Source organism: Halichoeres trimaculatus, unplaced genomic scaffold, assembly GCF_033239565.1.
Source record: "Halichoeres trimaculatus isolate MK-OKI-2021-1 unplaced genomic scaffold, fHalTri1.1 fHalTri1_scaffold_15, whole genome shotgun sequence".
NCBI lineage: Eukaryota > Metazoa > Chordata > Actinopteri > Labriformes > Labridae > Halichoeres > Halichoeres trimaculatus.
This window is the reverse complement of record NW_027437193.1, coordinates 31,915,844-31,943,020: the sequence shown is the minus strand read 5'-3', so window position 1 is coordinate 31,943,020 and position 27,177 is coordinate 31,915,844. Positions and strand designations below refer to the sequence as shown.

The 27,177-nt window shown below is 41.5% G+C and overlaps 1 protein-coding gene across 2 annotated transcripts in view; it reads left to right on the top strand.

Moving 5' to 3' along the window:
• Positions 1 to 26,480, top strand: part of tox (thymocyte selection-associated high mobility group box) — a 66,724-nt gene extending 40,244 nt beyond the window's left edge. For both annotated transcript variants that reach the window (XM_074687802.1, XM_074687801.1), the window contains 7 exons: positions 4,214 to 4,498; positions 15,015 to 15,260; positions 17,490 to 17,723; positions 20,107 to 20,187; positions 20,286 to 20,765; positions 24,837 to 24,988; positions 25,067 to 26,480. In XM_074687802.1, coding sequence (XP_074543903.1) covers positions 4,214 to 4,498; positions 15,015 to 15,260; positions 17,490 to 17,723; positions 20,107 to 20,187; positions 20,286 to 20,765; positions 24,837 to 24,988; positions 25,067 to 25,103 — 1,515 coding nt within the window. In that variant the 3' untranslated portion in view covers positions 25,104 to 26,480. The remainder of the gene's footprint in view (positions 1 to 4,213; positions 4,499 to 15,014; positions 15,261 to 17,489; positions 17,724 to 20,106; positions 20,188 to 20,285; positions 20,766 to 24,836; positions 24,989 to 25,066) is intronic.
• The last annotated feature ends 697 nt before the right edge of the window (positions 26,481 to 27,177 follow it).

Below are 27,177 nucleotides of genomic sequence, written 5' to 3'. Positions count from 1 at the left end.
TCACGTTAAAGATAAAGACTAAAACAGAGAAATATGGGAAATCACAGGTACATCCAGAGTGACATACATTTATTTTGTCTCTTTTTACTTCGTCTTTTCTCTCCCTCTTTTCTTTGAATTAAATGAAATGAGAGAAGCCAGATATATACTCAGTATCAGATGTTAAGGCTGTTGATTGTTTAATTGTAAGATGTGCATCAAACTTCCAGCTGCCGTCAGGTTAACTTTCCATTATGACAAACGGCTTTAATCTGACATCAGATGTGACGGGACAGTTAATATAGATATAAATGTATATGCTGGTTCAGACGGTTACATTAAATAGTGATTGCTGTGATTGTTTATTGCATTAAAATGTGCCTGACACTCTGGAAACCTGCCTCTGAGGCTTTGTTGACATGTGCGCACATGTGCGCCTGTCACCAAATTACAGCTGCAGAGGGTGTCTGTTTTGCGCCGAGGATAGACCAGGTTGGAGCTGGCGAGCTTTCAGCCCACTTTCTGCACTTTGTTTGGCACGAAATGGTCACTGCGCCAACATGAATCTGCTGACACCTCCCCCTGGTGCACCATCAACTCCCCCTGGCACACCGTCACACCCATCTCTGCGCAGACGGTTTACCAAATTGTCAAATTGGCAGCGCACAGTGGTGCAGCGCACAAAATTAACACTGCGCGGGGTGTGCCAGGCTTGCGCCCCCTGCGCTGTGCCATGAAATTAGAGCCCATAGAGTGTATGTACATGGACCCATCTGTTTCTGAAACTGAGTTTTAAACAAGTGGCAACCCCCGGCCTAAAACTATGAGACAGTGTAGAACTATTGAAGTCTGCTGTTTTTTGAGTGTCTGCCTGAGTCTTATTACATATACACCAAGCCAAAAAAAAAAGTTGTTTCCACGGCAGAAGTAAACATATCTACAGTCTGGTACAAAAAGCAAAAAAAACAAAAAACATCTCCTGTCTGACTTATTTCATCATCAGCACACACCGTATTGTGTTTGGGCTTTGAGCCCCCTCACTAGAAGCAACAGGGTGCCTATCAGTCATGTTAGCACTGCCTCTGACTGGGAAAACTCGTAACCTTAATGCCGTCTATAAAATAATTTGCCCCATACAGTGTGGTCTTTCTGCAGCCAGCCTTGAGCCAAACTTTATTTTTTAGCCCTTTCTGCACAGGTTTAACTTCTCATGACTGACCTTTGCAGCTTGCAGAAGCACCAGAAACCACAAGTACACCAAGCCAAAAGGGCCAATTTAACTGCAAATAAACATGTTTACAACCTGGTCTAAAGAACAGTTTGGGGGTTTGGGGTGGGCACCTTGTAGCTGTCTGCAACAAGGCTAAAGACCGCCCCCTTTACCTCATAACTTGAACCTTTAACTTGAAAAAAGCTAGGTTGGGTTCAGCATTTCTACAATGGCCTCCATTGACAAAGAGCTTCAAAACTCAGTATCAGCATCAAATAGGTGATGTCAGTATGTTATAGTCTGTGGTTGTGCCAGGTGTGAACTTCTCCAAGAAAATGAATTGTTGAAACAATCAGCTCAGACCTCAGTTTTAAGTGTCCATTTATCATGTAGAGCATATACACATGAAAACATGACCTACAACTTCTCACTCCTCAAGTCAAGCAGCTCCTTACTCAGCACAGCATGCGGGTGTAAGACAGAGAAGAAACAGGGAGGACGAACAAAGAGTAACAGATAGATAAAAGAGGAATTATGGATGAGATTTAAAGAGGTGGAAGAAGGATGGGGAAAAGATGCAGAGCAAAAGATTAGGAGAGGGACAAACTGGTGAGGCCAGCCAAACAGAAAAGGCTGTCAGTCTCTATAAAAGAGCTCCTCTGTCAGATTAGTATGAGAGGGCTTCTCTTACACACTCTCCCCAGCCTCGTGCCTCTCACTCTTCTCCTCTGTGATTCTCTCACTCCATTTCCCTCTCCATGTCTCTGCCCCATTTGTGTCTTCAAGGATACTGTGATTTTTTTTCTATTTGGAGCTGTTGGTTTTCTTTTCCCGTCACATTCACACTGTTGTATATTTACCAACTCCTTCGTGTAAAGGCTGTCCGCTCTCATATACTGCTGAGTGAGTGTTTGCTCTCACCGCTTCTGTGTAAGACGGTGATATCATTAGTGATAATCAGTCTGTGATAGGAGCTCTGACTGAGAGGGATGATCACATGACACGGAGCTGGGCTTCAGAGGAGATCTGTGCTAATACTGATGGGCAGTTTTTCCATCTCCTTCATCTATTAAGTCTGACAGCAGGACACTTCATTCTCTTATAGCTCCCTTACTAGAGCGTCTTATTGACCGTTTTTGAGTTGACATTCAGCTGAAGGGACAAAGGGTCCAGAAAGTATCCACATCACTCCACTTTTCCCACATTTTATGTTCTAGCCTTATTCCAAAATGAAATGAATTTATTTTCCCTAAAAACTCTACAAAGCAACCCCCTCATAATATTGTGGAAAAAAGTTTTTAAATTTTTGGCAAATGTATTAAATAGACATGCACCGATTGATGGGTGCCGATTTCCTTGATTTTGGGGGATCAGTGATAGGCCATTGTTGCTCTTTGCTCTGAGACCTAAAACTTAGAACACTTTATTGGTTGTTTTAGTTAAAACTTAAACAATTTATTGTTTCACAGGTATTGTTCAATGATTTTCAATAAAATAAGATTGGAACATTGAAGGTATATGCTGTCAATTATAAAAAATAAAAATCGGTATGGGCCCAAATAGGTATTGGCAGATCAGGCTTCTCAAAGATCGGTGATCGGTGATTGGCCAGAAGATTGTGATCAGTGCACCCCTAGTATTAAAGATGAAAAACTGGGACATCACATGGACATATGTATTCACAACCCTTGCCATATAGCTCAAAATTCCACCTGTGGTAAATTCAATTGATTGCATGCAGGCACACACCTGTCTATATAAGGTCCCACAAGTGACAGCGCATGTCAGAGCACAAACCAAGCAGGAAGTCTAAGGAACTGTCTGTAGACCTAAGAGACAGGATTGTCTCCAGGCACAAATCTGAGGAAGGGTCCAGAAACATTTCTGCTGCATTGAAGGTCTCAACAAGCCTGGTGGATGCCATCATCTGTAAATGGAAGAACTTCAGAACCACCAGGGCTCATCCTGGAGTTGGACCCCATCTAAACTGAGTGATCAGGGCAGAAGGGTTTTAGTCAGGGAGGTGACCAAGAACCTGATGGTCACTCTGTCAGAGCTCCAGTGGTCCTCTGTGGAAAGAGAAGAACCTTCTAGAAGGACAACCATCTCTGCAGCAATCCACCAATCAGGCCTGTGTGGTACAGTTTCCAAATGGAAGCCATCCCTTGGTAAAAGGCTCATAGCAGCCCACCCGGAGTTTGCCAAAAGACCCTGAAGGACACTCAGACCATGAGAAAGAAAATTCACTTGACTAAAATGAGTGCCACATTTTCATGTTTGGAGGAAACCAGGCACCGCTCATCACCTGGACAGTACCAACCCTACAGTGAAGCATGGTGGTGTCAGCATCATGCTGTAGGGATGTTTTTTTAGCAGCAGGAACTGGGAGGCCAGTCAGGATCAAGGGAAAGATGAATGCAGCAATGTACAGAGACATCCTGGATGAAGGCCTGCTTGGGGTGATGGTTCATCTTTCAGCTGGGCAATGGCCCTAAGACCACAGCCAAGATATTAAAGGAGTGGCTTCAGGATGACCCTGTTAAGGTCCTTGAGTGGCCCAGCAAGAGCTGAGACTTTAAATCTGATCAAACATTTATCCAACCTGATGGAGCTGAGAGGTGCTACAGAGAGGAATGGGTCAAACTGGCCAAAGATAAGTGAGCCAAGCTTGTGGCTTCATGTTCAACAAGACTGGAGGCTGTGATTGTTGATAAAGGTGCATCAGCACAGTATTGAGCAAAGAATGTGAATTCCCAAAATTAAAAAAAAAAAAAGAAGGAAAGAGAAAAACTTTTTTGTCAAATTTCTGAGAAAAATACAAATTAGTTCCATTTTGGAATGAGGCTGTAACATAACACAATATGTAAAAGGTGAAGCACTGTGGACACTTTCTGTATGCTCTCGAACATCACCACAGAAGCCTGATCAGGATGTGCAGACCAAAGGATCAAATACAGGTATAGATTTAAGAAGGATGTCTTTAATTGTGTTTTCTCTGCTTGTGTCTCCTCTCTCTCCCTCTAGTCGTACCCCATGGGTGGTTTAGGTGATGACGACTTCAACATCCCACCCATCACTCCCCCTACTCTGCCAGACCACGTGTTGCCCCCACATCTTCCTCATGGTTCTCCCTCTGGACCATACCACCCCCTGGAGCCCCCTCCCAGCTCAGCTTCACACCATCCCTACCAGTTGTCAAGCCTGGATCTGCCCAGCATGCCTGTTGGCCAAGATGGAGCTTCAATGCTAAACCAAGAAGAAGGAACATTTAGTCCAAATGGAGGCCCAATGACCAGCACTCTGTCTGTGGTGAGTTGGCCTACATTTATTTCATACATATTGGTGAACATTAAGCCAAGAGTTTCCACAAAAAGAAAATGAAAGTAAGGTGACTTGTAGAAAAATATTAAGTTTACACACTCACAAACAACCCAATTCTTCCAGTTTTTATTGCAAATGAAGCTGTTTAATGTCTCATTGTACTCTGAAATGAAAATAGAACAACTAAACAGCGAGTGTTAACAAAAAAATCACAGAATCAATTTATTAATGTTAATCTATTCTAAACTTTAGACTCATCAAAGTATCCACCTTTGTCAGATCTAACAGCTGGACACACTCCTGGTGTTCAATCTACAATAGAAATCAAATCTTCTCCAGAAAGTTCTTTCAGCTCTGTTCCAGCAGAAGTTCCTCTAAACCAGTGGTTCCCAAACTGGAGGGCCCACCCCTTAGGGGGGGCACAGAAAGGCTACACCTTAATGTAGGCCTGGGCAATAAATTGAGTTTTGCTTCTTGGACCATTTTTAAAAAAGAAAAATTCAAAATTTTCTCCCCACTATTACGCACCTTTTGAACCACAGCTGACTCTGCTTGTGTGCAGCATGATTTAACAGTCACTGATGAAACAACAGAAACTAGAATGCCATAAAAATGTTCTTGTGCGTATTTGACACCCAGCACGTTGACGGACACACGTTCTTTACGGTCTCAATCAACACTGCAAAGAATTGAATATAAACTAGACTTCTCATCACTAAATGTTCAAATCCCTTTCCTTCCATACTCTGTTTTCTATCTGTCACTTTTCAGGAGTTTGATTAAGATCTATGACTGTAACATTTACAAAGCCGGGACCCTTTCAGGTTCACCTGCAGATTATTGATGATGTGATTGACACGCTTAAAACCTGCTGCTTTTTTTAAATATGATACTCTGATCATTGTTAGATTTAGGTAGTGGAGAAATATACAATATAGCTTTTTTCAGAACATCCCCAGTCTACTGAAGAAAATCCCCTCTTTTCAGTGATATTGATGGATCATGATTTGTGAATATATACTACAGGGAGGGAGACGGACGATCAACTGGAGCTGCACGCTGCTTGGACATAAATGCTTGAGAAGTTGTTAGACTTTTACCTGGGGAAAGCTGAGGCCCGTCTTTCTCTGTAACTCTGTGGAAACAAACTGAACCCTCCATTCAGCATAAATCCATCCGTTGATGAGCAGAGCAACATAACGTACCTGCAATGAGGTACGCTCTGACAGACAGGGGTGGGTCCAGACTTTTTCGACTGGCGGTGTGAATTGGGGGGGGGCTTGAAAATATTCTTATCTTCAAAAGGGGGGCCCTGCAGAAAAAGTTTGGGAACCACTGCTCCAAACCCTGTTCATCTGTAGATTTCTGTGCTTTCACTCTTAGGCCACTTCATCCCAAACACCTCCATAGTCCACAGGCTGAGACTGTGCTGGCCATGCTCTCCATGTTCTAACTATCTTCCGAACAGAAGGCCTGTTAGTCAGAAGGCTCGTCAGTCAGTGAAACAGAAGGCCCGTTAGTCAGAAAATCAGATGGTCTGTAAGTCAGAAAATCATAAGGGCCGTCAGTGAGAAAATCAGAAGGACTGTTGGTCAGAAAATCAGATGGACCGTCAGTCATAAGGCCTGTTAGTCCGAAAAGTAGTAAGAATTTTAACTAAACCCGAAGTAAAATTCTGACTAATTGGCTCTTTCTAACAGGCCTTCTGAATTTGAGACTAGTAGGCCCTCTGAGAATAGGTCAGATCCCTATTTAAAAAAGCCCACATTTGAAATCATAAAACTAAATTCCAAAGACCAGCAGTGCCTGCTGACGACTTTTACTTCAAACCTCATGTTTCTGTAAAGAAGCCCAATGATTGTTTATATTCAATTATATTAAAAAGTAGGTGTATGCCATCTCACACCGTCTATGATGATATGGGTATAACTTTTTTGACTATGTAAATTTGTCATTTTTAGATATTCACAGTGCAGACGCGATGACGTATGACGCTCCTTACTGTGTACAAAACAATAGCCGAGAGCAAAAGTAGCATGGCAGCATCAACTTCATCCCCACGTGAGTTGTTAAGTGTGGAAAAGAGGAGCTACCTCAATGATGTGAAGGTGGTTTGACTGACCAAAGATCAGACTTGCAGCAAAACACATTAAATGCAAAATGTGCAGGAGAACTATTACCGCGATGTGTGGCAACACTTCAAACATGTTCCACCATCTGAAAGTGAAACACACGACCAAATACAACCAGGCTATGAAGATACGTGAGGAGGACGTATAAGCTACTATTGTCAGTGGAATTTTTTTGCCTTTACGACGGATGTGTGGTCGAGCTGAACGTCAACACCCTATATCAGCCTTTCCCTTAATTCACACATAAAGCATGAGCGCCGTGCTGCGCAGGTCCGTGAATTTTGGGCGCATGCCAATTCACACTGGATGCATCTCTAAAGATTTTTCGCCTGCAAGATTAACTTTTCTTCCTCCAAAACTTCCGATTTTCTCTAAATCTAACCTACTTTCTGTGCTGACATTTCAAGCTTGTGTAGTAGTAGTCAATGATTGGAAAAGTGTCTTCCATACTGTGTGCACAATAAAAATTCTGTTATTCAGAAGCAGCAACCACAAAAAATAAGTTGTTTGTTTTTTCCCCAATATAGTCACAAAAATCGTTGTTACAAATTTCTTTAAAATATTGTGACATAATTTTGAGGCTATATCGCCCACCCCTATTGAAGAATATGAGTCACTGGATGGTGTCAGATTGAACCTCATGCCACTTGTTTCTAAATACCTGATGGTGTGTTTATTCCCTGTAGCAAACTCTTAATTCTTCAAGGTGTTAGTAAATCAAAATAATGCCTGATTGCTTGTAAAGAGTAAATAAAATCCACCAGTGGGGTGAGTAAAAGGTAGTGATTTAGTTTCTTACATTTAGAAATTATTTTTCTCTCAAGAAGCCTGGCAGATAATTCCTCCCATTCATGTCCTCTTTACAGGCAGTTCAGGCTTCATTATTGTTTTTAAATATCTTCAAATCAGACATTTTTCTGGACTTGTCAGGTGAATATGGCTTATATTGAGTCTATTGAGATGATATTTATAAGACATATGCAAGTGGATCACACTTAGAACGTTGCTGTTGTAGGGGAACTCTCAGTTAGTGTAATGATTAAAGACTGAACTGACAGCGATCTGATACACACTCACTCCATTCTTAAATATTGGGTTCACTCTAACTGTGTGAAGTCAGATATTACCTGCAGCGGGATTATTTGAACCACAGCAGCTCGTCTTCAAATTTGAGTTTCTATTTCACAGGAAAGTGAACCCTTGCTTTGAGCCGCGACCTTCAGATGTGGCTGACTGTGTCATTCTGTGAAGACGGAAACCTTGGGCGCAGTCTGGTTTGACTGTCACAGAAACTGAGTACTCAGGGAGTGGTGATAAAAATCCCTCTGTTTCCATGTGTAATCTTCTCAGTGTTATATTAAAGCGAGTTGAGAAGCTTCACAGTAGATTGATGATGACTTTTAGGAATAATTGTTGGTTACAATCTGATGTTTCGCTCTGTTAACGTTCAGTTATCTGTGCGTTCTCTGAGTAACATCCAGTGTGAGGGTTTTAGTGACCTGAGAGATGTTATTTTCCATCTCTGCTGCTCAGCCCTACCTCTCCTCTTTTTCCGTGTCTCTCTGTACATTTATATTCTCAGACTAACATTCATTTATTGCCGGTCCATGAATGATGGTTGCTTGGCAACCGTGCCTGGCTGAGCCTAATCGAGGTGTGTGTGTGTGTGTGTGTGTGTGTGTGTGTGTGTGTGTGTGTGTGTGTGTGTGTGTGTGTGTGTGTGTGTGTGTGTGTGTGTGTGTGTGTGTGTGTGTGTGTGTGTGTGTGTGTGTGTGTGTGTTTAGTGGTGCTATAAAGATTCAAGACAACAAGTGTGTTATCATTTTGAAGGAGAACAGAGCCTCTTGTGCTGAGATCATCAGCTTTTGTTCAAATCACGTGTGTACAGTCGGCATCATGTCATAAGTGGGGAGTCTTTGTGGGAAATAACAATCCATTTAACCTGCCAAGCTGATTTTTGAGAAATCATCTGTGACAGAGTAAAATGATCCATAAATGAGTACACATACTGATATGTTAACAGATCTGAGAAAAAAGTTTTAACATCAATCGAGGAATGTATCCACAGGTCTGTGAATGTACACACACAGCGGGACGTGGGCTAGTAGCCTGTCCCTGTGAGTCTGAGTTTGGGGCAGTATAACCGCCAAGACAGTCCAGTCCAGCTGCAGACATCCACTCTCAGCATACTCTTGGAGGCACCATTCCTCCACCATCAGGAGGAAGTGACGTCAGGATATGAAATGAAAAAGATCCAGAAGAAAGGAGACACAGCTGGGAGAAACTTGACAATGACAGTGGGTGTAATGAAAGCTGATGTGCTAGGATAAAACCTGACTTTTTATTTTGGAGATTGGGTCTTTCATTCAGATGAGCTTGGGCTGAATCGTAGACTGAACTTAGCTTTCACAATACAGAACAGGTGAGTTAGTAGATCCATCCATCCATCTTCCACTGCTTATCCAGGTTTAGGCCTTGGGAGCAGCAACGCTATCAGCAAAGAGCAGTGGCCCCTGTCCCACTTCCATCAGCTCTTCTGGGGCATTCCCAGACCAGCTGAGAGATATAATCTCTCCACCGTGTCCTGGGTCTACCCTGGGTCTCCTCTCAGATGGACATGCCAGAAACACCTCCCCTGGGAGGTGACATGAAGGCATCCATACCAGATGCCCAAACTACCTCATCTGGCTCCTCTTGGTGTTGAGGAGCAGCAGCTCTACTCCAAGCCTCTACTGGATGTCCGAGCTCCAAACCCTGTCTCTGAGGGACAGCGCAGATTGACCAGTAAATTGAGAGCCTTGCCTTTCAGCTCAACTCCCTCTTCACCACAATGGACCTGTATAGTGTCCACATCACTGCCAACGCTGCCCTGATCCGTCTGTCAATCTCTCGCTCCTTTTTCCCCTTACTCGTGAACAAGACCTCGAGTTACTTGAACTCTTCCACTTGGTTCAAAGACTCTCTTCCAACCTGGGGTGGACAGTCCACCCTTTTCTGACTGAGAACCATAGCCTCAGACGTAGAGGAGCTGATCTTCATCCTAGCTGCAAACCGTGCTAGCTGGAGGTCAGTGTTCAACGAGGCCAATGAGACCACATCATCTGCAAAAAGAGTTCATAGATATGTGAATAAAAGAAAAAACATCCTACATCAAAACACACATTTTGACACACTTTCAATAAATCTATTTCCTGTGCTTCTACATCAAACTTTATTATCCTCATTTTGTCAGACCTTTGTCTGCCGCAATGCAGATTTAACTGGGCTGATCTAAAGTGTTGGGTTAATAAGACTGTTGTGTGAACAATATAGGTTACCTTAAAGTATTGTATTAACCCTTTCTTCAAAGAAGTCAAATGAAAGCCGTGTATAGGTAATTGACTGCCTGTTTGAATAATTGTGAAGTTTCATAAATCACGCTTCATGAATTTTCCATTCCAGATACATTTTAAAAACTTTTTTATTATGAGCATGGCTTAACATACATTACACTTTTTTTTATATTCAACATAAGGATGACAATATTTTACATTTTTATAAGTGAAAAAAAGTTTGTGTCTCTGGGTTATGTGGAAATTAAAAAAAGCAAACAAATGCAATACACAACTGACAGATACATGTATTACAATTATTTAAAGTAGAAGGAAGTAAAGCTGAAGTAGCATAGATCTGTTTTACATAAATTAATCACTTTTTCCCTCATCAAGGTTTTCTTCCCTTCCTCTAAGAGGAAGGGCAAACTAATTAGTTTTATTAAATGAAATAAGACAAATACAAAAGAGAAAAGAGATGAGTCAAGTAGGAAAGAAGAGAAAGAAAAAACAAAAACCCTGATACTTTGATATATGTTTTTTTGAAATTAAGCATCAGTTGTTCAAATAATCATTCAGCAAATAAACCAACCAAACCTCATGACTCCAGAATTATTTTCTGGGGCGTTCATCTGAACCCCTGAATGTTATGTTTAATAGAAATATGTATCTCTGTTTTCTGCATTAATGACAGGATATTTTTCCTTAATTACGACGTTTTAATGTTACAACAGCTGAACTACAACTCTCATATTTCTTTTTTTTTTTGTATGAGTATTGATATAATACTGTCATACTTTCTACTTACCTGGAAAAAAATGTTTGTATGGAAAATGTGAATGTGTAGATTATTTCTGAGTCATGGTCACGGATATGTGCCTAGTTTTGAAAAAAAAAGTCATATTTGACTAATCTGACCTTTATTGACATCCCAACCCAACCTGAGCCAACCACAGCCAGCATTTTTCAGCATTTTATACCACTCACGCTGATCTGAAAACCTCTTCCTGCGTTAGAGAAATGTCACCCGATGTTCCATCGAAATACCACAGCCATGCTCTGGGGCTGCTGCTGATAATCATGTTAAGGGCTAGGTAGGGGTACAGAACATTAGACCACATCCGCTCTAATATTACGCTAACTGAATGGAAACTCAAACAATGATCATTCAGCAAGTCTCGTTTCGTGACAGTGGGTGTCAAAGTTCCCATACACAGGGTGTAACTTTTGTTTTCCTGAGAAATGAACTGTTACTGAACTCTGACTCACTGTAACTGTGCTAACATTTTAGGCACGCTAATGAAGGATGAGACACCTAAACAGGGGGCTGACAGGAGGTCTCGATCATGTAACTTTGCTTTATGATAAACTGAAGCAGGATTGAATATCACCCTTTTTAGGGAGTTTTATTTATAAAGATGGCTGGAAATGAAGGTATTCAGGACCCTAAATGTGGCCCTGGCTTTCTGGTCCCTAGAAATCCAGTCGTACCTCAGCTCTTTGTGTGTCTGGATGCACAAAGGATAAATAAACCATAGCTCAGATTGGTTCCTCCTGCACCTGTAACCATTACTCCCCCTTCAAATAAGATACTGCACCTCCTCTCTGGGGGGTAGCAGGGGAATTAAGCATCTTTATTGGTGTGTAAGAGGGAATTGATGGTTTTACAAGTCCCGATCCAGTCTCCTGTCTGACCTGTGTTGCCTGTTGCCATGGTTGCTATCAGACTTCATTATTTGTGAACTGGACTGCTGAACATCAGTCAAACCATTTAATGCAAAGGCAGACTCTGAAGTGCTGGTGGAATAGTTATGTAGCTTAGTGGCTGCAGCCATGTTTAGAGCTTTAAGGATCTGAGAGACAAACCTGGTCTGAGGGAGGACGCAGAAGACATCTCTCTGGCACCTCAAGAGGTGTCCTTTAAGGATCATAAACCCTTTTTTCAAGCTGCTTTAATAGACAAACAACCTGGAAAACAGTTGATTTTACATGAAAACTGTTATAAATGACAGTTTCAAATTTATAAATGTATTTAAAAATGCCCTGAAAAGACAGCTACACCCTGTAGGTTATTCATGATGCCATATTCTGCTTCCTTCCATCTCAGCTTCCACCAAGTCCCTCTGAAATCTGTCTCTAAAGTCTGAGCTGCAAACTGAACTGATCACTAGCCACGGTTACATGAGGAGTTTTTCGTCTTTCTGAATGGAATCTTTCTGAATGACTTTTACAAAAATACATACAATACATGGAAAGGAATATTCCAATCTCTGGTCTACATGCGCCGCTGTAATCAAACAGAATAGTCAGTGGGGCATGTGCAGAAAAACGTAAACATTGCAAAATTTGTCAAAGCTGGAGGACGACAGTTTGTTTATCACGGTGTTTCAATACTCCATATTGCGAGTTTGTCGTCTGTTCAGTCTTGAAATTATGTTCATTTCTTTCAAAGTTTGGATCAAAAACAAACTTTCCGCAGCAGTCCAGTGCTGACGGCTCGCCGCCATTTTTAAAATTGAGGAACGTCTCCAGTTGCGTCTTACGTCATATCTGAGCATGCACTGAAAGAACGTACCCTGACAACTTTCTGTTTAAGTGGATACATGAAACCTCAATCGGTTTGGGGAAAGGAATATTCCACCCTTGTGAAACCGATTAAATGTTTATTCAGATTGGCACTTTTCTTTCAGAATGAGGTGTATACAAAGGTTAAATTCTTTCCGTTTGAGCAAATAAACCAAATGCAAGCGGAATATTTGGGTCCATGTAAATGTGGCTAATCTTGCAGTCAAATTATGACTGCTGTAATTTCATCTCTTCCTCGTCTTCAGTAGCTTTCCTATGACCCACCAGGACAAAGCAATGCTAATGCATAACAACATGTGAAAAATAACTAGAGGAAGAGTCACGGCACAATGTGGCAAGTCTTAAAGAGGGAGTATTGTGCTTTATTTTAGTCTTTATTTTGTCCCTCTAGTACCCATGTAGTAGCTTTACAGGATAAACATTCTATTTGCCTGTCACTGGTGTTTTAGTAAACCATCCTTTAAAGGGCCGGTTACACGCCAACGGTTTTAGGGCGAAATGCAAAAGTTTTGTAGCATTTCAGCCTCGAAAAAGTGTTGTGCCAACCCAAAACGAAAGCTTTTAAAAATAGCCTCCAGAGTGGACTTCTTCTGAAAATGCTGCCGACACCGTTGGCGTGTAAACAGTAAGGCAGCATTTTCATTGGAAATGCTGACGTCACACTCACGCTTTGCACGCACAAATTCAACAGTACAACAGTCAAGTTGTTTTGATTGTCGCAGACTACCTTGTTGTGTTTGTGCTGCTCAATCTGCTGAATCTACTGACTGTCTTTCAACAAAATGTGCATCTGTTGCTCCACTTCTGCTCTTAGCATTCATCAATACACCAGATGATCGGCCCAACTCTACTTCGGTGGAGATCTCGCAAAAGCAGCTTCTGGACAAGACAGTTATATTGCCAACTACAGGACTGGCATGCTCACTACAGGGTTTTCGGACCCTCAGCGTTTCTGTGTGATCGCATTTTTTTTTAAACTGCGTTTTAGCATTTTCAGATTAAACGTTGAGTAAAAGAGGCCTCAGTCTCTGTCTGAAACACTTCCTCTAAGCTGCTGTCTCTTTAAGTCTTCCAGCTCCACAAACCCCCTCTCCTCTGATTGGCCAGCCCTCTAGAAGCCTGTCGAGGGCAGAGCTATGGGCCGAAATTAGTGTTCAAGGCCAGCCCCAACATGTTATCAACCAGCTCCTCATGTGATGACCTCATAATTTCATCAAGCCTCTTAAAATCTTGTGGTATTTTCAGAACAGTGCCTAGGGCGGCGCCTAGCAACGAAAAAAATAAAAATGAAAATAAAAATAAATTATTAAATATATAATTATATATATATATATATATATATATATATATATATATACTTATATATATATATATATATATATATATATATATATATATATATATATATATATATATATATATATATATATATATATATATATATAATTATTACATTACAATATTATATATTATTATATTAATATAAAACAAATTATTAAAAAACAGAAAGTATAATACCCCTATTTAAATAGAATGTATAAGCCTTTTAAATAACTGAAATGAGTCTACAGTGATCAGACAGGAACAAGCCACAAACTCCATTGACTAAAAATATGCAACAATGCAGAAGTACTGAAATCTGCGGATTGTCAAGTGTCCACTAGAGGCTGGCTCCAGAAGTATTGGAAACCACATACACACTAAGCGAAAAAAAAAAAGATATTTTCACAGCATAAGTAGACATGTTTACAGCCTGGTACATGAAAAAAATCTCCTGTTTGAAAGATTAATTTCTCCAATGGCACACTCAGTTCAGAAGGAATTACGATCCTGAGTTCACTCAATCAGAGGCACAGCTCAGCTGATTGACATGCATGCGCCCCCATAGCTGTTAGTGTGGAGGCTTAATGCCTGCCCCATTTCCAATACGGCTCCTGTTGAAGATTCACTTCAAAACTCTACTAGAAACAGACAGATCATGTTCCACAGACAACATCTATTTAGTTGTTGGAGGAAAAACAAAAGATTAGGTACGTAGATTACGTATAAACTATGTCAAAGCTAAGAATGGGTCTGCATGGTTTGTTGAAATGGAAGCATATGAGCTATATTTGGGTTGTTTTGCATTATTTCCTTGATTATGTTTCAGTGTGTTAAAAACTTTTATCTGCAGGTCAAAGGAAGTGTGTAAAGTGAGCCTCTGTTGTTTTCCAGACTGTTGTCCCTTAAAGTAAGCTAGTTTGATTATTATACCCCAATTAACTAAAGCCTTCATCAACAGCGTCCAGTGGTGGTTAATTTTCACTGTAGGAAAATGAGAAGGCATCTGGATGAAATACAGTGTTTCCACATTTGTCCTGTTTATCACTGTGAGGAAGTTGTCACACTTGTGTTAACAACATTTAACCTTAAGCTGGAGAACTTTGAATGTCTGGTCTTAGACTGACTGTCATCCACCTGCATTGTCCTCCTCAGATGCAGCAGATGGTGAACTCTGATTCCCGATTCACCAGCAGCCAACAGCCAATCGAAGCAGCGCTAGGACCAAGGAGCCAAGCAGGCATGGGCCGGCAGAGCCAACTGTCCACCATCAACCAATCACAGCTGGGACTGAACAGGAACTCCATTACCCACAACTCTCCTTCACCTCCTGGAAGTAAATCAGCCACACCTTCCCCCTCCAGCTCAGCACACGAGGACGACAATGATGATGGACTCAGGGTAACGGAAAACACGTACACACACTTTTTTTCCCATTTCCACAAGTTACTGAGTCAGGTCATCACAGTTTGAGTTCTGCTGTGTGAGAGAGAGAGTGTGTGTGTGCGTGTGTTTATGTGTGTTTGTGTGTTTGTGTGCGCATGCAGAGGAGAGTTCTCATGTGAATGTTACGTGTCATAATAAACCTGTTCTTTCCACATATCAGTGAAATTAACTCTCTATATTCTAGGAAAAAGAAACCATCCTTTTCTGCTAAAGTATATTTACCGTCACAGACTTTATCATCCTCATCTTTAAAAGAACACACTGTAAAACATGAGGATACACAGGAAAGGCTTAGCAGAGGAACATCATGAATACCTCAACATCCTACTCACCCTGCGCCTTTACAACTTTGTGAAGTTACTGACTCGTCAAACTCAAATTCAGATTAGTTAAAGACTTTATCCTTTATTATTAGTTTATAAAGTGGATCTGCATTTGCAGAACCTTTAAATATTGTGTAAAAAAAAATGTAACACCGTCTACAAACAGATGACTAAGAGTACATTTACAGCCTGAGTTGAGTAGGATCAGATTAAAATCTTCATCAAAAGATCAATGACTTCCTGAGACATTGAGATTTCAGTTTATGATATCACAAGATTAAGGATAAAGCCTGGGCTCATCAAGAGTCTTATCAAGTTACCATATCAGAATAAATTTCATCAATTTGCCCTTGTACACCAGATCTCTAACACCATATTGTTATAATATTGATTCCCAGCTGGTCAGACTTCCTTAAAGGAAGAAAAATTATTTTAAAAGCTGTTGATGTGTAACAGTTTAGTGAAACCTGAAGCCTTGAGCAGAGTTATTGCTCATTTTATCAGGTAGCTGTCAACTTAGGCAGCCATTAAGCTTCATTATAGCATTGTGAATTAAGGTTGTTATGCTCATCATCATAAGATCATTAAGATCACATTTTATTTTGGAAAGCACCAGATTTCAGCAGAAAGGTCAGTCTAGTCTTGGAAGCCAGTGAGAGCCCTCCAGTTCCTACTTATTAGAAGAATATCCCTTTACCTGCTGATTTGAGGTAAGTATCCAAGTTCAGATTAGGGCTAGAAGTCATCTGATTTAGCAAACTTGGTGTGTTGATGGGTGATAGTGAGAGGGGAATGATGTCCGTTACATCAAAGTTTTAGCTGGACCAAGGTGCAGACGGACGATGAATGGCAAACTGATCCTGATTTGATACGCATCCAAAAGAGGGATGGAGGGGTTGCTGTGGGGGCCTCTGGGCTCAGGGGTGATTTGGTGTTCAAGGAGAGAACATAGACTGTATATAGAGTGGACAGCGTGGCTCCACCATTTGCCATTGTACGGTTTTGAAGCCAAAATTCCTTTGTCACAGGCGCAGCCATTGGCAGCAATTGCAGCCAGATTCTGTGCAGTAGAGACGATGAGGGATTCTGGGTGAATCTAAGTGAAGCTGGGTGACCAAAATAATAAGTGTTTTTTTCTTTCGAGAGTCTTATCACTTCCTGACTCTACCTCCCGACATATTTTACAATCCCCCCAAAAAATACATGAGAACGGCAGCTGTCAATCATCGTTAAACGTTACGTAAAGCCTCGTTTTTAACCTTGTATAACTAATGAAAACGAAACTTTTCAGGAAAAAAGAGGACTTGGATACAAGACAGCCAAATGATATCTTCAAATCACCACAACAATCAGATATAAGAAACATTTCTACGAGGAGTATTAATTGTTTAAAGTTTGACCACAGCCCATCTGGAATGGCTGGAAAGCCAGATTTTTTAACCTATACTGCAGCCAGCCACCAGGGGGAGCAGTTTTTGTGGAGACCTCACTTTGAGCCGAGCAAGTGGACGTCCATTTTTTTACAGTCTATGGAAGAGAAAGAGGGGGCTGACAGATGGTCTTTTTTAACTAGCACACCTGGTTTCTTCCCAAAGATGTGACAGAATAATAGTACCTGACTGCCAGTACAGGACTCAGGTAAGATCGGGAGATTGTCTTACGGCAGACAGGTGTGCAGGTCTCAGATCCAGGGCAGCTGTCCCGAGAGTGAAGAACAGAGGAGAGGAAAATGAAATCTCACTTAAGATCTTGAAAATTAACTGAAGCATGCTATAACAGGCTACAGGTGTCACAGGTGAGGGGCTGAGATGACTTTTTGTGTATTCTAAATAACTTTTCTCTGTCCTTTCTTTCTTTACAGAGCAGTGGAGCTGAGAAAAGACCGTTAACTGTGGACATCTCCAAGAAACCGAAAACACCAAAGAAGAAGAAGAGAAAGGACCCTAATGAGCCAGTGAAGCCAGTTTCTGCTTACGCTTTGTTCTTCAGGGACACCCAGGCCAACATCAAGGCCCAGAACCCAAACGCCACCTTTGGGGAAGTGTCAAAGATCGTGGCATCCATGTGGGACGGTCTGGGGGAGGAACAGAAACAGGTAGACTTTACGTCTACTATTGTGTTGCTTCATTTCTTCTTCTAATAGCTCTGCAGAGTTTTATGAGAAGTAAACATCCCATTCTAACCTGATACAGGATTTCAGCTGTGAAACATCTTTGGGTCTCCTTTGTTGAAGTTTTTTATGTCATCAAGTGTTGGTGACTCATCCAGACTGTATGCTGGCAGTATCAGCAGCCTGGCTCTTTCATTTCACAGCCATGCTGCTGTTCATAGACACAGGATGTGGTTACACATTGTCTTTCTAAAAAATGCAACAGTTTATCTGAAAAGGCATCATCTGGATGGCAGATTATAGAAATATTTCTCTTTTTAACCGTTTTTAAATGTTGATGGGATAGAGGTCTTTTAAACACGTGTCAAATGTGATATGCTTGGAGTTTTAGGGTTGAAATCCATAAATAAGGGTTTTAAACCAATAGTTTGAGTTTGAACCCAAAAGCAAGCAGAGGCAGAGAAGGCAATTTCAGAGCTTTTATTGAACTGTGGGGCTGAAGAGGTTTCTTTAGTCCAGAGTCCAAAAAGGGTAGTGAGATCCACAGGGAAAGCATGGCAGTGTGATAGAGCTTGGGTGGCAAAGCAGGAGGTTCATGGAGGCACTGGGAAAAAATGAGAAAACAACAGCTATTAGCTTCGCTGACGTCATGCCCCGTTTTGCGCAAGCGCATACAGTACAACAGTGCCTTTGTTACGATCGCGCAGACTACCAAATCGTGCTTGTGCTACTGAATCTGCTGACTGTCTTTCAACAAAATGTGCATCGGTTGCTCCACTTCTGCATTTAGCATTCACTAATACACCAGATGATCAGCTCAACTCTACTTCAGTGGAGATCTCACAAAAGCAGCTTCTGGACAAGACAGTTACAGCTCCAACTACAGGCCTGGAATGCTCACTGCTGCGTTTTCAGTCCCTCAGCGTTTCCATGTAAACGCAGATTTTTTTCCACTGCCTTTGAGCGTTTTTGGATGTAACAATAGCCACAGTTACATGAGGAGTTTTTCATCCTTCCGTATGAATCTTTCTGAATGACTTTTCCAAAAACAATAGTATACATGGAAAGGAATATTCCAATCTCTGGTCTACATGCGCCGCTGTAATTAAACGGAATAGTCAATGGGGCATGCGCAGAAAAACGTAAACATCACGAAATTTAACAAAGCTGGGGGATGACAGTTTGTTTATCACGGTGTTGCAATACTCCATATTCGAGTTTCGAGTTTTCACTTTCTGCAGCAGTCCAGTGCTGACAGCTCGCCGCCATTTTTAAAGTTGAGGAACGTCTCTAGTTGCGTCTTACGTCATATCTGAGCATTAGCTGAAAGAACGTACCCTGACAACTTTCTGTTTGAGTGGATACATGAAACCTTAATCTTTTTGGGGAAAGGAATATTCCACCCCTGTGAAACCGATTAAATGTTTATTCAGATTGGCACTTTTCTTTCAGAATGAGGTGTATACAAAGGTTAAATTCTTTCTGTTTGAGCGAATAAACCGAATGCAAGCAGAATATTTGGGTCCATGTAAACGTGGCTACTGACGTGTCAAAGGAACCTAAAACTAAAGTCAGTTAAAGCTTTAACTTAACCATCTATCACTTTGAATAAATGGCAGGTTGAATGACTGGTCTTAAGTTTAACAACAAAGAGAGGTGTTTGACCTCCAAGAGCAGAGTTTCTGATTTTGGGGGGCATAAAAACCAAAAGCTTTATCTCTTGTGTTGCCAACTTACTAATTACCCCATGAAAAAAGCTTTTCAGGTAAACACAGGAGAGCACTCAGTATGTAACTGTTCACTTTAATATCCCAGCTGGGGTTTCACTCTTTCATGTCCACATACTCAGAAAGTCATCCTTGTAATCTTGCATTTGCTATTCAAATTAATAAGAAACATCAACAGTAATCTGTCAATAATCTCCGTTAAAATCACAGAGGTTTGTCAGTGAGATTTTTCTGACAGGCTGATGGAAATGTTTGGCTCAGAGCTCCCAGTGCTGCATCATGGAGGAGCTGGCGGGGCTCCAGACTGTTCTCCTCTTCTCTGACTTTATCATGAAACAAAGTGATGAAACAAAATGATGAAACAAAGAGAAATCCCAGGGGGAAAGATATTATCCTTCCATCCTTGTTAACAAAACTGTAAAGTAGGAGGGAGAGGGACAGTGAGTAGCTTCATCTCCTTTGACAGAAATCAACAGATCTGCAGAGGAATCAGCTCTAACAATACCACAGAGACCACAAACCAGCTCTAAAGACGCAGCACTCTCCAGTTTTCACACACAGAAACCTCATGTGGAAGCTTCTTTAGATGTTTATCGATGCGGTTTTAGAGAAATTTAACTGTGATAAAATGTTTGTTTCAGGTTTACAAGAAGAGGACGGAGACGGCTAAGAAGGAGTACCTGAAACAGCTGGCTGCCTACAGGGCCAGCCTCGTGTCACAGGTGAAACTCACACACTCACACAGACATGCTGAAGTAAACGTGCCTCCTCACACACGTCAAACTGATACTCTGTTCTCCGTCTGTTTTTTGTCCTCCAGAGTTACAATGACCCATCTGACATGAAGCCCCCCAACTCTTCCTCCACCTCCTCTTCTTCTACCTCAATTTTCACACCCAAACCTTCAGTCTACCCTGGTCACCCGAGCCAGCACCCGTCCTCGAACTCCCTGGCCCACTCTCACCCTCTCCCTCCCCCTCAGCATTCAGGCATGTACATGTCCTACCCTCACCCGTCCCACCCCTCCCATGCCTCCAGCCCTCACCTGCCTCCTCCTCACACCCAGATGCACCCTCAGCTGCAGGCTCTGTCCTCCAGAGGCGCTGTTCCAAGGCCCAGTGCCCCCCATCAGGGACCTCTGTCCCTGGGCAACATGGCTGCGGCGTCCACCCCCCCTCTCCAAGTTAGCCCACCTCTCCACGGCCAGACACACCTGGGGGGGCTGCACAGTCCACACCATCAGCACCAGCAGCTCAGTGGACACTCGATGGGAATGACGCATTCACCTGCCATCTCACAGGTCAGTCATATGATACGTCCACGTCTGATGACTTACCTTCATCCATTTCCTCACTCATCCATCCTTCGCCAGCAGTGTTGACTCGGCTGTTTGAATTCAAAAAGTTTTTCATTGAGCTTGGACCCTTCTCTAACTGTAGTTTTGATATAACTTTGCTCAATAATGAAATTATACGTTTTTGGGGAATTAATTTAACACTGGATTGACCTAGGGCGCTTTGCTGTACGACATCCCACTCTTCAGCTTTAAGTTTCCAACTCAACCTTCTGTCCTGTCTTTAAATAGAGGCAGGAAAAATCACCAAAACAAACTCTAAATCAACTCAGTAAATAAAGCCGTTTAATCCACTGTAGCCAGCCTGACGGTACAGACAGAGCTACAAAATGCACAAACTATGGATACAGTTCAGTTTGTTTTGGTGTTCAAGTTGAACTTTTGGACAAATTTTGGAATATAAACTAATCTTGTTGCTTAGTGATGACCTGAAATCTAAATCTAATCTAATCATCTACAACAGCCATCAGTGATACACAACATATTAATTTGTATCCGTCCTACTATCCATTGTTGGAAATCTTCAAAATAAAATCATGCTTTGTTGCATTTTCTACTTGAAAATTAAGTTTCTATAGAAAACAGGTTGGACACGGTATCATTCGTTATTTAGCACAGATACGTTGATTATTAACGAATGTACTGCTGTTGCAGAAATTTGCAAACCCTGAAAACAAATTTTGTAAAGAACGGGTATTCTGTTTCCCTATATTTTAAACATAGATCTCAGGTAACAATGCTGGGTGACCAGACTGAACAAGCAGATTTTCAAACCTCTACACACTCATATGTTGTAGAAATCCCAGAATCTGTCTCTAAACTTATCAAAACAGCCTGTTCTAAAAATAGCACAAAATCTTCCCAAGATTTGCTGAAATGATGAGGTCATCACATTAGCCAATCAGAGGGGAGGGGGCTTATTGAGCAGGAGGCCTTTTAAAGAGACAGAGGCTGAAATAAGGGTTTTCTAAAACATGAGTGAGAGAACTTTAAATCTTGTAAAGATAGTGCAAAGGGGTACCAGAAGGACAGAAAAAGACTAAAAAATAAAGACAAAAAATCTAAAGTAAGAGGCCTGTAGAGGAGGGACATATTTTTAGATACCCACATTGAGAACAAGGACAGAAATAGGAAAAGACTTAAATTCAATGCCAAGAGGGAAAAAATAAAGTAAAGAAAAGGGCTGGGAAGAAGAGAAAATTCCTTTTTTAAGAAAAGAGTTAGAAGGTCACACCACATTTCTGCTCAAAGCCCCTTCCAGTTAATAGCTGTCCCTGCATTCCTTATTTAAATAAGCTGAAGATCTGTGTTCATCATTATCTGTAACAGGTCAGGTTCTAAAAAGATTATTATTAGTATTCAACTGTTTGTTTATACACATTACACGCATAACACATTTATTAACAAACTCCCATATAGTTATCTGGAGTTTGCATGAAGCTATTATCTGTGAAGATTTGTTATTGAGGAGTATGTGGGACGATTGGAGTTCTAAACAACCAATCCAACATAATGTGAGAAATAAAGTTTGATACTTTAAAGTGAGAGGTGTAAATAGCACACATCACTTTTAGGATTTAGATTTTTTTTTTGCTCATCTTCTTTCCTTTCTGATTGCATCTTCCCTGTGAACCCTCTTCCCTCATAACTCAGTCCATCAGTCAGTAAGTCAAACAGTCAAACAGCCTTCCCTGGGTTTTTCTCTGCCAGCCGTTCTTTTGGTCATCTCTCAGATCACATCAGGACAGCAGGAAGAGGAAGAGGAGTCGCTGTCACTCGGATGTGAGACAGATTCAGAGAGTGAGACAGATTCAGAGAGTGAGACAGACTCCTAAACTAGGAAACAAGGAGGGAGGAGGGATCCTAGTTCCTATTGTGCATGTTTAAATCCTAGGCTCAAATGATCCCCATGTCTCTCTGAGACTCAGGGTATAGTTTGAGTGAGTAAAAGAAGAAGAGGACACAGTGGCAGAGCTGTAAACTTGTCTCCTCCTGCGGGTGGAGAGTAAGAAACCATGGGGGAGGGGAGAAAGAAGGGAGAGGGAGAGACAAAAGAGGCAGATGGGGTCTTTGTGGAGGAGTGAAGGAGAAGAATTTGCTCAACAATGGATGAATAGGTGAGGTAGAGGAGAGGAGGGGGGGCATTCAACCACCTGCTGTCCTCCGCTTTCTCCTCTTTCACTCACTACAGATTAACTTCCCTTTCAGCGTCTCCCTCTCTGTCTCCCTCTTTTTCTGTCTCTCTGTTTCACACACACATAAACAAACACACACACGCACACACATAAACACACACACACACACACACACACACACACACACACACACACACACACACACACACTCTCACACACACTCTCACACACACTCTCACACACAAATAACCTCCACTATACTGCCTCCTTTCCTTGAGTCTCTTTCTTATTTTAGTTTATTTGAGTTGGATGCTCACCTCCTTTCCTCCTATATCTCCTCCTCCTCTGCTTTTGATCCTGCCTCCTCCTCTCCTTTAACCGTCTCATTTCCACTTCTGTTCCCCTTCTCCTCCTCTTTCTCCTCCTCCTCATTACTACAGGCAGTTGATAAAACCAGCAAACACCACAATTATAATTAACATCTCTTTCAAAATAAACATCATGACCCAATTGTTGAACTTTTTTTAGTAAATAATTAAATAATTTGTCTGAAATCAAACTTTAGCATCAGTTTGGAGCTTGTTTTTGTAGCCCTGGTGCACAGATTGTTCAAAACCCAAGTGGCCTTCATCCAGTCCTGGAGTAGCTCTGAACCCAAGCAGAGAAAGTACAATCTGAGCCAGCTGAAAATTTCAAGAATTTACATTTTGCTGTGTTGGGTTTTGAAAAGCTTTGAAGCAGAGTTTCAAAATGCAAAACGAAGAAATAGGAGTGACACCATTAAAAAAAAAAGTTAACAATTAAAGTGAAACAGGCTGTTCATCAAGTGTTCAAAGATGGCCATTAAAAACCCAGTCATTACCACACAGACCAGGGCCCTCAGTCATGAAGGAGGCCCCCTGCAACACCTCCACAGAGCCAGCCGCCGTTTGACGCCCCTGACCAACCTGAAGCTCCATTGTTCCATTGAAGGAAAAAGCCCAGATCATGATGGCGCCTCCTCCACTGTGCCACCGTGAAAACATCTCCAGTGGGATCTCCTGGTCATGTCACTAACGTTGAAGCCATCAGTACATCAAGGTTCAGTTTTTCTCCTCAGAGAATCAAACTTTCTTCACCTTTCAGTGACCCATGTTTGATGCTCTCTGAAAAAGTCCAAACGGGCGAGTTTGTGGCATTGAAGGAGACGAGGCTTTTGAAGACGTGTTTTTTTCTTGAAGCTCTTCTCTCTCAGATGGCGTCTGATGGTTATTGGGCTGCAGTTGGCTCCAGTAACGTCCTTAATCTGGGTCCAGGATCATCCTTTGTCATGACAGACATCCAATGAGATCCTCCAGCTCAGCTCTGGTGAAATGTTTTTGGGTCGACCTCTTGACTTTTTTGATCCAAAACCCCCAGGATCTTTGAAGAAATTCAAAATGTCTTACTGTGTACAACCTTAGCAGTGTTGGCGTGTTGTGAGAGGCCTTGTTTATGCAGCTCAACAATCGACCACTTTCAAAGAGAGAAAGCTTTTAAGCCTTTGTCATCAGGAGGTCAGGACAGAGTGAAAACCTGACAGGAAATCACATGAATCCACATTTTAAAGCAGATTTTGTCCTTTGAAGGCCGTGATCTTTTGATCAGCTGATGAACAGACTATTTCAATACTCTTGTCTCTCCCATTTCTTCTTTTTGCATTGTGAAACTGTACTAACCTGGCCATTTTTTTAACCATTCATACATTTCGATCATTTATTTCTCATTTCCTGTTTCAGCATCATTTCATCAGCTCAGCACCTTGGGCTGACAGCATCTTCCTGTTTGTCTCAAGCTCAGTGTGATCATCTGTTCAGGCGTAAAACAGAAGTTTTGAGTTGGACTCTTGTGTTTGAACTCTCAGGGCTACCATCAGTCTGACTACCAGCAGATGGGAGGAGGTATAATTAACGGTGGAGCAGTGATGTCATCATCAGTGGACTACCACCACATGGGCCGACACACGCTGAACCACCACCCGTCTCTGGACTGGACCACTGACTACAACAGCAGCGGGTAGGTGTCTCACCTGTCCCTCTTTCCTTTGTACGGTGATGTTGTCCTGTGGCCTGACTCTCTCCTTCTCTGACACAGGGCTCTGCGAAGGGACAAACATTCCTACCTGAGCTAATCTCAGGACACAGCGACGCCAAACTCCAACCACGCCCTCTTACTGCCACAACATGGAAACTCACCTCAACATGAAGCCAGGCCAACCTCCGCAGACCTGAACCCCTGAGACCTGGAGACAGAGTGGACTCAACTGACACTGCGATGGAGTTCAACATGCTGCAGAACAAAAAGACGTTTCTGTTTCACTGAGTTTAGGAAAACAGAACAAGGTCTCATGCCAAGTCTCCTGGATCAGTTCAAATTGAAATGCTGGCATGTGGGTTGGTTGGCCCCACTGATAAAAGCAAAGCCCATCAAATTCCCCCGTCTCCCCAAAAAGTTTCTCCTGATGTAAAGACGTGTTTAAGATGCTCAAAGGAGCAAGTGTAAATCCTGTAACATAAATGTTTGAGCTGTCAGTTTAAAGCCATTTGTTCTCTGTTTTCTCTTCTGCCACAGTCGAGAGAAGACAGCACATCAACAAAACCACAGACTGTTCCTTTAATGGAAGGATCCTTAGGCAGAGAGGCCTTCTGGTACAGCAGATAACTGCACATTTCAAGAGAATCATTTTTATGGTGATGCAAGCATGACGTTAGTAACAAATACTTTATTAGGACCACTGTTGGGAAAATGACATTAGACACTCAAAAATTCATGATGGCTGCTGTTTCTATTGGATACTCATTATTTCAATAGCTTAAATGGCCAGGCAGGCATGAAGTCTGGCACATACATTCTCTAAGGACCACTCTTTTGAAAAAGATGTTAGACACCTGAAAATTTAAGATGGCAGCCATATTTCAAGACTGCCACCATTTCAATCAGTTAATCAGTCAATCTGTATTTAAATAGCACCAAATCATAAACATTAATTCACAAGACTTTCCAAAAAATATGAACAGGTTTTGACCTGTTAAGCTTAATAAAATGTTAGCTAATTCACAGAGACCCAACATCAAGACAGGATAAGATGTCTGAAGAGAGATAAATAAAGCAGCACAGCTGTGGTGCAGAATGGACAGTGCTCCAAAAAAGTATTTCAAATATTCCAGAAAGACAAAAAAGTGTTTAAACAACCCCCACTGCCAATGGGATTAATATAATAAAATTACACATTCATGTGGTTTGGGATAGAGCTAGGTTCAGGTCTACCTACATCTACCCAACCATTTATCCAGTGCTGTTTCGGTCTCGTGTGATCTGTGACTTTCGAAATAAGTAGAATGATTAAGTTTGTATTTCCCCTCTTACTCTTGGCTCTTCTGTGCTGGTACAACCTGTCAATTGAGATGTGGCTATCTAACTGCATCGTGCAAAACCTCTGGTGTAAAAATGTGAGACAATGCAGAACTGCTAGAATCTGCTGTTTCTTGAGTGTTCGCTTGAGGCTGTCTTCAGAAGTGGGAGGCACCCATCTGCAGGGACTGAGCGTCGCCATACCGTCAACATATAGCGGAAAAGGCAAACCGGAAGCTGGTCTTCTTCGTCTATTTCTTTACTTTTACAGCTTTACGACACCATGCAGGAACTCGGGCGCCCCTTAGAGCCAATAATACCAGATCTCAATGGAACACAAATGAAATTTCGACATAACCAGATTTTGTAGCTGTTATACTGTTGACATATATTATGCATGTTTCAAATGAAACAGTAATTCATGTAAGAAACAAAACAGAGAACAAAAATTCAAACCAGAAATACAACAAAAAATGGTTAAGAAACACAACCAGGGGTATAGCGCCATTCTGAATTCCGTTAACCATAAACAGGAAAATAAAAATATATTTTGTTATGGAGCCCCGACTAAAATCTTAAATATGTCCAACTTTTAGTTTAATGAGAGCACCGTAGCGCCAAAAAAAGTCAAAAAGAACAGGAAGAATTTTTTAACTTGTCTTTTTCTTGTGTTGTTATGTGTATATTTTTGTGCATCTTTGTTGGATGATTGCTGTATCTTAGCCCCTGGCTGCAGCTATGTGTATATTGTTAATTGTACTTTGGTAATACTAAAAAAAAGGAAAAAAAAGGACTCCAAAAACAAAAGAATCTTAATAACTTTAATTGCACATTCTTACATTAAAAAAAAAAAC